Here is a 14711-nt window from a genome sequence, read left to right as displayed (position 1 = left end):
ACTGTTTATATAAATTTATGTATACCTGTCTTCATCTCTTCATTTTGGATTGATTATTCCAGATTCTAGACCCAGTATATCCTGGTCAAGAGTTTCCACTGCCTCTACATTTGGCTGAAGCTGGTCGCATGAGGTGGCGTCCTCTTGGGAATTCTTACCTGTGGAGTGAAGCACACAACCTCTCTGATCTTCTCTCCTTGGAAGGCAAGATTGGATTTCTCAGATCTTTTGTCTGTTACCCATCTCATCCAAGCAGTGACCCATTTCGTTGTTGCCTATCACTTCGGCATATTAGCATACCTGCAGCTGACAGGCTAAAGAAAGGCTCAGTGAGCTGTAATGATGATACTGTGAGCCAGTCAATCCAAAGTAGCAACAAAAATATAAAAGATTTGTGCAAGTCAAAAGATCGGTATATTCATCAAATGACTTTAAGTACTCCTTTAGTCATTAATAACTATCTTCCTGAGGCAATATCATTGACGATTGAAAGTGGTGGAATTACACGTACTGCATTGCTTTCAAAGGTTTGTGCTTCATTTCTACTGTGAAAAATGTAGTTTTGTGCATCAGTTTACTTATTAGGATGTGGTGCTCTGAACTAATGTAAATGCATATACCTGTCTTTTCAGATAATCAATTTCTTTCATCATATTGATCTATCACATGACCTGACACTGGAGTTCAATATTTATGGATATAGACCGTCAGTCCTTAAGTTTCCACGCACAGAAACATTCAGTACAACTGCTAAGTTCAGTGGAACAAAGTTCTCTCAGTCTGAAACCGTGGCCTTTGAACCTGATACATGTAGTGGTAATTTATATCTACTCATGGTTAACTACTTTATTACTTATCGAATTTGTTTCATAGTGCATCTGTTACTTTTTTCCTCTAGGCCCAATACATGTAACTATGGAAAAGATGATGGACGCGTTCTCTGGTGCTCGGGAACTCTTCATTTATGTTCCCTTTCTGTTATATAACTGCACACCATTCCCACTCAGTATTTCAGAGTCCGCCAATGAGATGGACAGAACTGTCTGTACTTTACCTTCCTGTTACAATCAAGTTGATAATGAGCTGTTTCAAGGCACCAGAGATGGTCTGAGCCTTTTATTTTCTAACCAACACTCAGCTATTGAATCTCCACAAATTGAGAGTTTGGGCTTGTCATTCTTGAAAAATCGCATTGTTTCAACTAGAAAAACATTTGATCTGCAGTTAGGAAGATTTGTTAGAAATCCCTCGATTTCATTGTCTCAGAAGCAAACTGACCAACATGATTTAGTTGATAAGAAAAATTCGTCAAATATTCTGAAGAATCGATTGGGTTCAAGCACTCGGTTGTCAGGGAATAATGACTTTATGGAGAAAGAGTGTGGAATGGTTAAGGCATGCATATATTCTCCACATCCTATTTCTTCTGGAAGTGAAATTGTGGTTTGCGTAGCTAATAGTTCTCGTGGACACAACTCAGAAAATGTGCCTAGTTCACCATGGTCAGGGCCCTTTCTTCTAGTCCCACCAAGTGGTTCAACAACTGTTCTTGTTCCCCAGCCATTATCAAATGCAATGTTTATATTATCTGTTACATCTAATGCTATTCCTGGAGCATTTGCTGGAAGGACACGGGCTATTACTTTTCAGCCAAGGTAATGATTTTCCTAAGAATCCAAAAATTACTGCTGTCTCTTGTCAAATAATTTTACTTTTCTTGAATACATTCTTTTTTTGTCTCTTTCATAGCAAGTTTTTTCTTGTGCAGATATGTTATTAGTAATGCATGCAGCAAGGAGTTATATTATAAGCAGAAGGGAACTGATATTCTTTATCATTTGGGTGTTGGGCAACATTCACAGCTCCATTGGACTGATACAACAAGGTACTTTGCCATCTTTATGTCGAAAGATTTTATTCCACATCAATTTTACTTGAATTTGTGGTTTTATCTTTACATTCAAGTTTGGATTCCCTATCTATTGCCAGTTCCTTAAAGAGCAAACTTTTCCCCACTGTATTTGCTACTCTTTGATCTGCTCGTTGTGTTTATATGTGATGTCCAATCACATTATAGGTCTGTTAAGATATATCATGCAATACGTCTAGTTCTGCTACATGTGAAGCGGACTGTTAAAGTGGTAATAATCCCCTATCGATGAAATTTGTGGTAGACACATAATATAACAAGGGCCTCTCCAATTCTTACCTATTGATTTTTCATTGGACCTTCCTAAAATTGAATTCAAGTTGAATGCTTAACGTGGTATTGGAACTCAAATTAGTTGTTACTTGTTCTTATTGCTTATTGCCCCAGAAGTGTTTATCCATGTGAAAGGCCTATTTGTTTCTGTTGTTGGTATTGGAACAAGTCCTTAGGGGAGTACCGAGTTGTGTTAACCGATAACTCATTTTGGTTAAGTTTTCAGTTTGTTATCTTTATATTCAGGTTGGCTTCACTATTTATTGGCAGATAGTTTTAGGCTGAATGCCTTTATTAAAATTTAACATGTTTTTCATGAGATACTATTCTTTAACATTACTATCATATAAAGATTTTTGTACTGTCGTTAATGCTTTTTTTCATGGGAATCTTGGATTCTCCAGCAACAGATTTATGAAAATTTGATGCTTGGGAATAAGATATCGGTAATAGTCTTCCTTTATGTGTTTTAAATTGGGATATTTTATATCTTGTATGGTTTGTAAGGTGTATTTCAAATAATATGACAGAAATTTCAATCTTTTTTTCAGTAAAAATTGCCCTTGCTGCCTACCTTACGTAAGATGTGTCATCTGAGCAACTACCTGTCTTTACAGTATGCTATACATGACTTAAAGAAAGCCTTAATGCACTGTGTTTCACTATTGATAAGCTAACCCCAATGGCTACAACCGCAAAGCCAAGCCATTCTTCAAGTCCTTAGTCAAAGTGATGTAGTTAATTTATCTGTAGACTCTTAACTACATGTGCTCATTGTTTGTAGTCTATTTTCAAATATGTCCTCAATAACCTCATATTTCCAATGAACAGTTTATGATCTTTGCAATGCTATAATTTGCTTCCTCATAAAGTTATCAAGCTTTCTTATCTTCAAAACTTGCTGTATATAGTTCCCTACTTCACTAGGAAGGTGAAGAACCGCATTAATTAGTGGGTTTTAGGAGGAATAGTAGCACTTCTATGTGCTGGCACTAACATGATTTAACCAATAGAAGCAGCTGCTGGCAAATATGAATCTGGATTGAACCAAGGTTGCTACTTGAATCAATTACAATTATTTACGAAGCTTTCGCTAAGAGAAAGAGAAAGAGAAAGAAAGTATTGGATTATCATCATCTAACTAAGTTTTAATTAGAATGGGATGATGATACTTGGATAGGGTGTTAGTGTTGGATAATGGGTATGTGTTTAACTTGGGTATATTCAATTTTTTCTAACTTCTTCCATGTATTTGGAGGGTCATATCCCGTACTCATGTTAGAATATTTGTTTGACATGGGTACTTCTACCAAAATGAAGAGTTGGAGCTACATAGGATGGTCCTCTATAACTTTGCGTAACTTCTTGATTGCAACTTTTATGATATGTTTTGTCCCTCCCTAGCTTGCTTATCCATTTTCAATCTGTTGCAGGGAATTATTGATTTCCTTGCGTTTTGATGAACCTGGCTGGCAATGGTCTGGCAGCTTCTTGCCAGATCATTTAGGTGACACTCAAGTGAAGATAAGAAATTATGCTTCTGGGACAATGAATATGATACGGGTGGAGGTACAGAATGCTGATGTTTCCATCAGGAATGAAAAGATTGTTGGAAGCCTCCAAGGGAATTGTGGGACAAACTTGATTCTCATATCTGAGGATGATACAGGATATATGCCATATAGAATTGATAATTTCTCAAAGGAGGTTGGTACCTATTCAATTAATGCTTCTTTTGTATTCTTAGGTTTTAGCTAATTGCTTTTTACTCGTTAATTTCTGGCTTCCTATATTTTGTGGCCTTTTCATGTATCAGATACTAACTTGTTATTCCTATTTAGTTCGATTGGTAAAACGAACTGAGTGAACCAAATACTTAATCTGTGTCTCTGCTAGTGCTATGTAAAAACCAGCTTTGTTAAGACATGGCTCAAATTGTTGGATTGCAGTCTTTGCTTGTGTGCTGTTATAGTACTTGTTAGTAGGTTTTTTTTTTTTTTATCTTATATTTTACTTATTTGTACTGCCGTTTCTATTATTACTTTTCTTTCTGTTTGTAAGGGGTTATTTATGACATTCTACTCGTAAATATGAAATGCTAAGATCCAAACCATCAAATGTGGAATAGCTAATATTTGTGTAAACTCCAAATCTTTAAGTATTTTAATCCCTCAATTACCTTCTTTGCATTCTGCATCACCCATTTTAAAACTTTAATTATAATTTTTTGTGAGAGTTCTGTATCATTTTTGTCATTGTAGAGACTAAGGATTTACCAACAAAGGTGTGAATCACTTGACACCATTGTTCACCCATACACTTCCTGCCCTTATGCGTGGGATGAACCCTGCTATCCCCACCGTGTTTCTATTGAGGTATGCCCACTTTACTTTTTGTTCCTTTTGAAGTGATGAACTGTAAGGTATTGCCTTTCTAATGAATCTTTGTTTGACATATAAAGGTACCAGGGGAGCGTATGGTGGGTTCTTTTGCTCTAGATGATTTGAAAGAATATATGCCTGTGCACCTACAGTCTACTTCTGAGGTACGTCATTCTGTTATTAGCTTTATTTCTTTAAGCAGGACCTGACATAAGGCGCCTAAATAGATCAGCAAACTTTATATCTGCTCTGAATTGGTGAAGGAGGGTTAGTAGTATATTTCAATTGATATTCTTTGAGGATTGAACCCTCCTGCAGTAACTTGTCTAATAGGGTCAATTTGCAGCATAAAAAGTTGCAAGCTAATAATATATCAATTTTTAGTTTCATGCTATATTTAATGAATGTAGTAGCATTAGATGCTTACCTTGAAGGTGAGCATTATTTTATGAATATTTCGGAGGCTAAAATTCTATAGAAAGCTCTTCTACTTTACCAAAGTTCAAGATAAGCCAATGTGCTATTGTACAACCTGCATGGCTGTGTTTGTCTTTTAGAACTAGCGTGGCCAAATACTAATAATTTTCAAACATTAAAAAATAAATAATTACACAAGTGTTGTAAATATGTGAACCTGATAATCTATTGATTATTGCTTAAAGAATAATTAAAATAACATAAATCCAATTACAATAGAATATTTAAATTTAAAGAAAAAGGGGAGGAGAAGGAGAGGAGAAAAAGGAGAGAAGGAAAGAAATTCTAGCCTTTTACCTAGTATCCTTTTGTTCTTTTCACTATTTTTTGTTTTGAATTAAGATCTATAATCCCGATTTTCTGCTGCAATGACTAATATCTGATAAGAATGAATCTTCAGTTGCTGGGTTGTGACTAGAATCTCAAGGTATCACAGTAATCACCATCCTCCTCTCATCACGGCCTTTGATTCTTTAAGCTTGGTGAATGAGTATGACATCAGCTTCTAAAAACACCATCTTCCTCTTCGTCATTACCTTCGATTCTTTTAAGTCTTGATAAATGAATATTACATTAGCTCCAGAAAACATTCTCCAAAGAAAATCCTTCACTCTCCCTTGTTCTTGAAAAAGATTACCCATTATTGTTCTCTAAAGACATAAGGAATATGAGATGGCTTGTTATATTATACTGCTGGAGTAATGTAGCATATGATTCTGTTGGCTCGTTTATAAATATTTATTTGAAATAGCTATTTCTTAAATATAAAAAATTAGCTATTCAAGGTTATTATTTCCCCTCTACTCCTGTATCCTGATTTTACATTAAATATTTATCTAATGCTAAACTGTTTACAGAAGCCAGAAAGGATGTTGCTTTTATCTGTGCGTGCTGAGGGTGCAACAAAGGTACATTATCATAGTTAGGTGCTTTGAGCTGGATTTTTTTTGCATTTGTGTAGCTTAACAACTGAATTTCTTGTTTCAGGTGCTCACAATTATTGATTCAACATATCATGTTCTGAAAGACATGACAGATCAAAGTACCATTAAGTTCCAAGAAAAACAAAATCAAGAGAAACCTGCTGAATACAAGGAGAAGTTTTCAGTTACCATTCCTTGCATTGGTATTTCTTTGGTTAATTCTTACCCACAGGTTAGCAGATACAAATTGCTAGAGTTTTTTTCTGATCTAAAGATATACTTCAAAATCTATTAAGCTTTCTCTTTATTTTGCAGGAATTGCTTTTTGCCTCTGCAAAAAATATAAAAATCGATCTATTTCAGAGTGTGGACCACCAAAAGCTTTCTTGCCATATATCTTCACTTCAAATAGATAATCAACTGCATAACACCCCCTATCCTGTCGTCCTTTCCTTTAATAGGGAATACAGAAGTAACCAAGTTGGCCAGATAAGGAAGGATGATAGCCCAAAATTCAAAGCTGAAAGGGGGTTACTGATTTCTTCAGATTCTTCGTTTGAACCTGTGTTTAACCTAGCTGTGGCAAAGTGGAGGAAGAAAGATATTTCATTGGTCTCTTTTGAATATATAAGCTTAAGGTGTCGTTTCAGATTCAAATGCATCTTAGTAATTGTTTGATTTGTAATAGTTTAAGTGCTTATTTTAGTATATATTTGCTTGCAGAATGGCAGATTTTTGCCTTGAGCTTGAACAGGAACTGATTTTGAGCTTGCTTTACTTCTACAAAGCTGTCTCTCCAGGTTTACAGAGTCAAGCCTTGCCATTTTCTGATCCTAACTTCAATGTGGGTTTTATGCATGGTCAAACATCTGAGCATGTGAAAGTAAGAGAACAGCTACATGGTACTGGTACTCCTGTGCTCAGTAGAATTGATGACACTGGTGGATTACCTTTAATAGTTCCAATAGGGGCTCCTTGGCAGCAAATTCACTGTTTGGCCAGAAGACAGAAGAAGATTTATGTGGAATCATTTGATTTGGCTCCTATAAAGTTTACTCTTAGGTAGAATAACTTTGTCTCTAGTGGAGTTGGTTTCTTTAAATTCAACTCAAGCTCTTATCTTATCACCTGTAAACTAAACTAACAAATATGAGGTTTGGTTTGAACAGCTTTTCTAGTTCTCCTTGGATGCTTAGAAGCGGGGTTCTTACATCTGGAGAATCTGTTATCCATGTGAGTGGCTCTATTATCTAAACTCCTAGAACCATATAAGGTTGTGCATCATAGATGAGTATCTAAAAAATAAAAACTGGCATGATTATAAAAATTCAAGCACTTTTAGCTTACCCAGGAAGTGGAGATTTCATTACTTGGCTAGTGAGGAAATAAATGAAAAATATGGTCAAATCTCATGTGGCTTCAGTGAACTGGTTAGCTTTTTTTTTTTTACCAAATATGATGGATTTGTGCTTCCTGCCTTGTACTAAGGACCAAACTTAACATGTCTAGTGTTTCACATTTATTTTACATGCGCAGACATAGAGACTTGGTATATTTATTGGTACTCATATTGAATATATTGTTTCACTATTTTGACTGTAATTGGAATTGGCCACTACGCATTCAGGTGGATGCTACTTAAACTTGATTTGGTTAGTGCATATTTATAAGTTGTTTTGCTAGGATGAGATTTTCTTCTGCCTCAGTATATGGATGAAAATGGCCTGAGCCATTCGCTAGCTATTTTAGGTGATGTCTTGATCCATCACATTATTATGCTTAGTACACGAGCTAAAGCTAATTCAGCCTACTTAGGATTCTCTAAGTTTTCATGGTTTCCTTGTGAGTTTGGCTTATTTTTGTCATTTTTTATGTTTGAATTTTTGCTAGAAGTCGAGACTATTTTAAAATTGTATTTGGTTGTCAAATACTAACTACTGCTTTTATAAGTTGAATAGAAACAGGGAGGGTGAAAAAAGGCTCAAACTAGCAGCAATGATCTTTTTCTCTTGTCCTTTTTCCCCAAATGTAATAATCGCATAACAGGAGCAAATGATATTTCCTACTCGTGAAGTTCAATTCAGAATGCTATTAAGTCTATTTCAGTTTTGTGTTTGCTATTGGTTTGGCATATGTTTCCCTTCTAATTGCCTCATCGTCACAGAAATTGTAAACCACAAAAGCAAAAAGATGAATAGGGAAAACAATCATCATTCTCATTTCATCTTTTGATTTTTGGCCATGATTTTAATCATGCAGATGTTCTTGAGTCAATCATTAAATGGTCATTCCTTAATAAAAAATGTGCTTTGCTAGTGTAATTCGTGTGCATTTGTTTCACTACTTTTCTTTGCTTCATGTTAATTCCATTGTTTTAGTAGAACTTTGAAAATTCCCTTTGGGGTTCCTCTCCTGTAAAGTACTAATCTTTGGTAAAACTATTCACTGCAGAGAGGTCTGATGGCTTTTGCTGATGTAGAGGGAGCACGAATTCATCTCAAAGAGTTGTCAATCATGCATCAAATGGCCAGTTGGGAATCTATTCAGGAGATCCTGATTAGGCACTATACTCGACAATTTCTCCATGAGATGTACAAGGTAAATATCAGATCGTCTTTGTTAAAATCATTGAACCCTATAGCATGGTGCTACTATAAGGAAAATAGAATAGAAAGTGTGCTCCATTATTGAATTTTATCAAGCTATTTATACAAGTAATTCTCAACTAATTTTCCTAATAGCTAGAAGAAAAAATCTCAATAACTCTAAGTATGTTAGAAAATATTTGAAAAACAAAATTTTGGAACAAATAACGGAAAGCTAAAATGGATTTAGATTCACGATAGTTGGTTCCTCTCTTTTACACCCTTGCAATTTGGTGAAGACATTGACAACACCCAACTTGGAACATGCAACCTGATCTACTGTGTGTAAATGTTTGACTGCAACTTCTTTGTTTTCTACCTATTCATGAATGAAGTGGAAGTCGTTTGCACATGTTTCATTCAGTTATGGAAGACATGGTTTTCAGAAATGTATGTTGTGCTAACTTTATCACGTATGATATGCTGGATGATATTGAGTGAAAAGCGTAGCTCACAGCAGAGGTTGGCGAGCCAATATGTTTCTGTGACAGCAGCAACAAGAGCATGATATTCTTCTTCAGTGTAAGATCAAGACACTGATCACTGCTTCTTGGAGGACCATAAAATAGTTCTTCCTAGATAAATCATGTAACTAGTAGTGGAAGTTTGATCAATCGGTTCACCAGCTCAATCGAAATTTGAATAAACTACCAGCATTGAGTCATGTTCACGAGTTATGCAAATATCGTAGGATGTTCGATTAAAACATCGGAGCAACCGTTTGATAGCCTTCCCATGGGACTAAAGTTTACTTTTGGCATATGGCTTCAGCCATTGATAGCATAACACCCAAATCTTATAGACTTATAATTTGGAGGTTCTTGGAATAAAATTTCATAAGGGCATGTTTTTTTTAGACTTGGTGTGATTAACCTATTGATTGACAGCGTGATGATAGGCCAAAATCCAAAATATTGAGGGTAGTGAGGCTTTGTGTGAGAGTGTTTTAGCAGTTTAACAACATGTAGGTATCTGTGCTCTACTAGGGCCACTCTTTAGTTGTAGAGGAGGGGAAAATAATTGTTGGTGTACCGTGTGTTTTTAGGTAAAATAAACTTACAAATTCATTACCACCATCAATATAGAAAAGATTTTTGTTTGAAAACGTCATTCAAGTAAGGGTCCATAAATCACTTTTATCAACTGACAACACTATGGAGGGCCCCATAAATCATTGTAAATTGTTTGTAATGGTCGTTGACTATGTAGGGGATTTTCAGCAAAAACCAACCTATGCATCTTATTGAAGCAATAAGAATTACAAGCGGAAACAGTTTTTGAATTTGAACAGAAAATTGATGCAAAATTTTATTTAGAATACAACAATTTGGATGTCTTAAGTGACGGTGCCATAGGTGAAGAGTAACGACCATATTGCATTGGGGATTAGTTGGACTGCTTGATGTCCCGTAGTAAAGTCCATCTCTATTCTGCCTGCGTACTAGAGGCGCTTCTATATGACAGGAAAACCTCATAGATGTTTGTTTATTGTGGCAAAATTGAAAAACAAACATAAGGTTTCTTTTAATGGTGGGAGTACATAAAGTGTTAAGTAATTGAAAGTGATGATTTGATGCACATAAATTGGTTTTTATTGATATGAGAAATTAGAATGGTGTCACCATTGCCTATTGAAACCTTTTCGGAACCATGGTAATCATGCACTTTTAGCATCTAAGACAATGTGATGAATGGTAATCAACAACACAAAGCTCTGTTGTGAAGTAGCTGACTAGCAGGTTGGCATGATCTTGGAGATCGTTATGAGATTGGGGTTGATAAACTTTTGTCAGGTCACCCAGGCGATCATAGAGTTGATGCTGTAGCTCATTTCTTGTAGGTTGCTGTTGTTGGTTTCTTGTTGATCATCATTGTTCCCTGTTAAGTTGGGAATGCATTGGTCGACTATTTTGGAAAGCATGATACCCTTGACGGCGTCTGCTTCTTTGTTTGTTGGGCTATACAAGGGTAATGGGAGGCTTTTGCAATTTTCTGGCTTCCTCGTGTTTTAAAAGGGGCTCGTGGTTCATTTAACTACTCATGTTTTGAATTTTTGTTGAGAATTTAAGATTAATTTCACTAGTGTTCTGATGTGAGAGTTGTGGTTCTTTGTTTAGTATTTAGGGCAATGATTTTGTAACAGGACCGGTGGTTTGATTAGATAAATTATTAGTTCATAAAAAAATAAAAAATAAAAGTATAACAGCCGGTTCAACTGGTTTGTACCGGTTCACAGGTCAATTGGTTCAACCTCTTTCTCCAGACTGGGGTTCCTAGTGGTTTCAAGGTTTGGTTGGCCGGTCTGGTCGAATTCCAACAACCTTGATTTAGGGTTTAGTTTATTAAATATCTGCAAGTTTTGAGTTGTGAGAGCAGTGTTTGAATTAGTTAGTAAATTTAAAAGGGTTTAGTGGATGAAAAGCGGTATAGGATTTTTAACGATTGGTTGAAAAGGTTCCCTCAAATCCAAAACTGCAAATCTTGTCTACTGTGTTACCAGATTGATGTAGAACTGGCATTCTTAAACACTCAATAATAGCCTTAATAATCTCAATTGCATGAACTCAAATCTCATGTCTCATAGGTAAAAATCCCTAAATCAAAATATCAATCATCATAGCTTAAATTCCAAGTTTTATTGAAACCTATATTTATGACTTCACAAACCTAGGTTTAAAAGGTGCATCACAATAAGGCCACCTAACTATTAAGGAAGGTTTGGCAAAAACAATATTTATGTACAATAGAATGACCACATAAACAAAGCCACATGATAAATCTCCTCTATCAGTGGGCTTAGTCACAGGCCTCAGATCAAATTTCAAGTCCTACTGTTCCGTTGGTACCACAACTTGAATCTAGAATCTCAACCAAATCCCATACTTACCATTAAAGCCTGGGTGACTTTAATTTGTGAAAGATATCACCTTATATTTGATGTTTGTACTCTTGGGTGCCTCGGAACTCCATTTTTCATGATTCAGAAGTTATGCTTTGATCTCCAGCTCCCTTAGAATCTGTTTGAAACAAATTAGTGCTCTGCACACTGCAGAGCTTGCCATGTATGAATTTCATTGCTGCTGACTGTGTTGCCTCTGATGTGATTCATCATCTTCTCGGAACTGTTGTGATAGTTGTGATATCTTGCATAATTATGTCATGATTCTAGGATTAATTAGCATAATATTAGGCATATCATATCATATCTTTGACCTTCCTTATTTGTGTATCTAGTTATTATTATGAATAGGCTATGTAACTTATTGTAAGTAGACAAGTAATATTTTCCACAAGTCTTTTCCCTCTTTCTCTCTTCTTTTCTTCTCCTTATTTTTCTTTCCTTTTTACGGCTGTTACAGCCAACAGTAGAGCTGCAACAGCAGCTGTTTTCTTTCTTCTTTCTCCTCCTTCTTCCTCACTTGATTTCACAGAAACTAATGTAATCTGCAGGTGTTTGGCTCTGCTGGTGTTATCGGCAATCCCATGGGATTTGCTAGGAGTCTAGGTGTAGGAATTAGAGATTTCTTAGCAGTTCCTGCAAAGAGTATTTTGAAGGTAATTAAATTTTGTATTCTTTGTTAGCTTTAACTCTGTCTTAATGGCTGAGGGCTGAAATAGGAATGTTTCTTTTAGAGTCCCACTGGACTTATCACAGGCATGGCTCAAGGTACTACTAGTCTTCTGAGCAATACGGTCTATGCACTAAGTGATGCTGCCACTCAATTCAGTAAAGCTGCACACAAGGTATCAATAGATGCAATTTGTTCTGATTAATTAAGGTTTTATTTTTTATTTTTTATTTCTTAATGTTATTATCTATGAGAAACTTGAATTATATTCAGTCAAATATCATTGATTGACAGTGAAAAGCTATACTGCTTGCAGGGTATTGTTGCATTTACATTTGATGAGCAGGCTGTTGCAAGAATGGAAAGGCAATTGAAAGGGGAGGCTTCACACAGTAAAGGCATAATTAATGAAGTTTTTGAGGTATGAACATCTTTTCTTCTTTTTATCTTTTGAGCTCTTTCTATTTGGATGGTAAATATTGCACCACAGCAGTAAACCCTCTGGAAAGAAATAAAGCTGCTTGTTAACAGTTGTCTTTTATGGGGAGCGTGTTTGGATAGAGATGTTACTGCATGCCTTTTCAAGGTTGAATCTTATTTTCCTGTTAATTTCAGGGACTTACTGGCCTCCTTCAATCGCCAGTTAAAGAAGCAGAGAAACATGGCCTACCTGGAATCCTCTCAGGTAAACCACTGGTAGCTAGTTGGCTGCAGGTCTTATGAGCCATGTTACTATCATAATCAACAAGGCATACATCATCATCTGATTATTTTTGTGTTCCGTACAGGAATAGCTTTGGGAGTAACCGGACTAGTGGGAAGACCAGCTGCTAGTATACTTGAGGTTACTGGAAAAACTGCACAGAGTATTAGAAACAGAAGCAGATTATACCAAATGGGTTCACAACGTTGTAGAGTTCGTTTGCCAAGGCCTTTAAGCAGAGAACTTCCTTTGAGGCCTTACTCTTGGGAAGAAGCTGTTGGAATATCGGTGCTTAAGGAAGCTGATGATGGCAAGCTCAAGGATGAAGTCTATGTCATGTCCAAGGCACTCAAAAACCCCGGTAAATATGTCATCATGACAGAGAGACTTGTGTTGGTTGTTAATTGCCCGAGTCTGGTGGACTTGGGGAAACCTGAATTCCGAGGTGTTGCAGCTAATCAAGAGTGGGTGATAGAAACAGAAATTAGCCTGCATAGTGTAATCCACACTGATGCTGATGATGGGGTGGTACATATTGTTGGAAGCAGTTCAGATGCATTGTTAAGACAGAATCAGCAGATGTCGAGGAAGGGTGGTGGCGGTGGGACGAAGATGCGGTGGAATAATCCATCAACTCCGCTTCCACTTTTTCAGACCAACTTGGAACTGGAATCAGAAGAAGACACAAAGCACTTTTTACGGGTTTTGCTTTCTACAATTGAACAGGGGAAAGAGCAAGGGGGAAGTGAATATCTATTGCAGAGAAGTAGTATCAGGTAGATTTCCTTTATTAGTTCCTTTTCTGTAAGCCTTTTTCACCCCCAGTAAGAACAGGAGAATATATATAATTAAAAACAAAGGTCCCTAACATATAGTTCACCAAAAAAAAAGAGAGGAAATAGCTAGATAAGAGTTGAGCTGGAAAGCATTTGGTTTTTACTCTTGCATTTATTCATTCTCGTGTATAGTTTGTACAAAATTATATTTTACAATAATAGATATATACAAAAAGTTGGTTCTGCTAAGTATAAGTACAAAATTATATTTTACAATAATAGATATATACAAATATTGTTTATTTATCCTTCAAGGATTAGAATTATTTATTTATTAAAATATTGTTTATCTTTTTGGTTTTTTTGTCTCTGCAGGATGTTGTTGGGATTATGTGTGTTTTTTTTTTTTGAATAGCTATTTTGACATTCATGGATGTCAAGGTATGTGAGTGTTCAATTCTCTGCGCTTTACTATGCAGGGAAAAATACATATATAGGATCTTGATTCTTGACACCAATGTGTTGAGATCCTATTGGAACATTTACTTTGTTTTCTAAATTCTAATCATGTTAAATGAGATTTATTTAGTATTAGGCCTGTAAATGAACAGAGTTTGAACGAACAAATTTCTTTTCATGTTCGTTTGTTTATTTATAAGTTTGTTTGTGTTGGTTAAGATTTCAATTTTTGTTCATGTTCTTTTATTTAAAATTATGTGTTCATGTTTGTTTAATGTTGATGAACATGTTCATTTAACTTAATCGAACATGTTCATGAACATGAAACAAACATGTTCATGAACATATAATTGAATATGTTTACGAACAATGTTAAAGAATAATAAACAATAAATAAATAAATACATACACATATTGTTTAGATATAAAATAGTCAAATATAATAATTAATAATTATATTATAAATGGAAAAATACAAACCAAAATAATTTTATTAATATATATTAATGGAAAATTAAATGAGTTTTAAGATAATTTTATTAATATATGCTAATGAAATTTTTATAAGAAAATAT

At 35.4% G+C, this 14711-nt stretch overlaps 1 protein-coding gene across 1 annotated transcript in view; it reads left to right on the top strand.

Moving 5' to 3' along the window:
• Window positions 1-14362, top strand: part of LOC105779313 (uncharacterized) — a 42079-nt gene extending 27717 nt beyond the window's left edge. Inside the window, exons 28-46 of the mRNA XM_012603064.2 lie at window positions 63-527; window positions 633-816; window positions 899-1655; window positions 1769-1885; window positions 3637-3910; window positions 4465-4578; window positions 4665-4748; window positions 5919-5969; window positions 6049-6216; window positions 6300-6622; window positions 6708-7046; window positions 7154-7217; window positions 8436-8582; window positions 12080-12184; window positions 12263-12373; window positions 12515-12619; window positions 12814-12883; window positions 12987-13677; window positions 14053-14362. Coding sequence (XP_012458518.2) covers window positions 63-527; window positions 633-816; window positions 899-1655; window positions 1769-1885; window positions 3637-3910; window positions 4465-4578; window positions 4665-4748; window positions 5919-5969; window positions 6049-6216; window positions 6300-6622; window positions 6708-7046; window positions 7154-7217; window positions 8436-8582; window positions 12080-12184; window positions 12263-12373; window positions 12515-12619; window positions 12814-12883; window positions 12987-13677; window positions 14053-14092 — 4209 coding nt within the window. The 3' untranslated portion in view covers window positions 14093-14362. The remainder of the gene's footprint in view (window positions 1-62; window positions 528-632; window positions 817-898; window positions 1656-1768; window positions 1886-3636; window positions 3911-4464; window positions 4579-4664; window positions 4749-5918; window positions 5970-6048; window positions 6217-6299; window positions 6623-6707; window positions 7047-7153; window positions 7218-8435; window positions 8583-12079; window positions 12185-12262; window positions 12374-12514; window positions 12620-12813; window positions 12884-12986; window positions 13678-14052) is intronic.
• The last annotated feature ends 349 nt before the right edge of the window (window positions 14363-14711 follow it).

This window comes from Gossypium raimondii, chromosome 4 (genome assembly GCF_025698545.1).
Source record: "Gossypium raimondii isolate GPD5lz chromosome 4, ASM2569854v1, whole genome shotgun sequence".
Taxonomy (NCBI): Eukaryota; Viridiplantae; Streptophyta; class Magnoliopsida; order Malvales; family Malvaceae; genus Gossypium; species Gossypium raimondii.
Note: the sequence above shows the minus strand (reverse complement) of the source record. Positions and strands in the feature narration are given on the sequence as shown.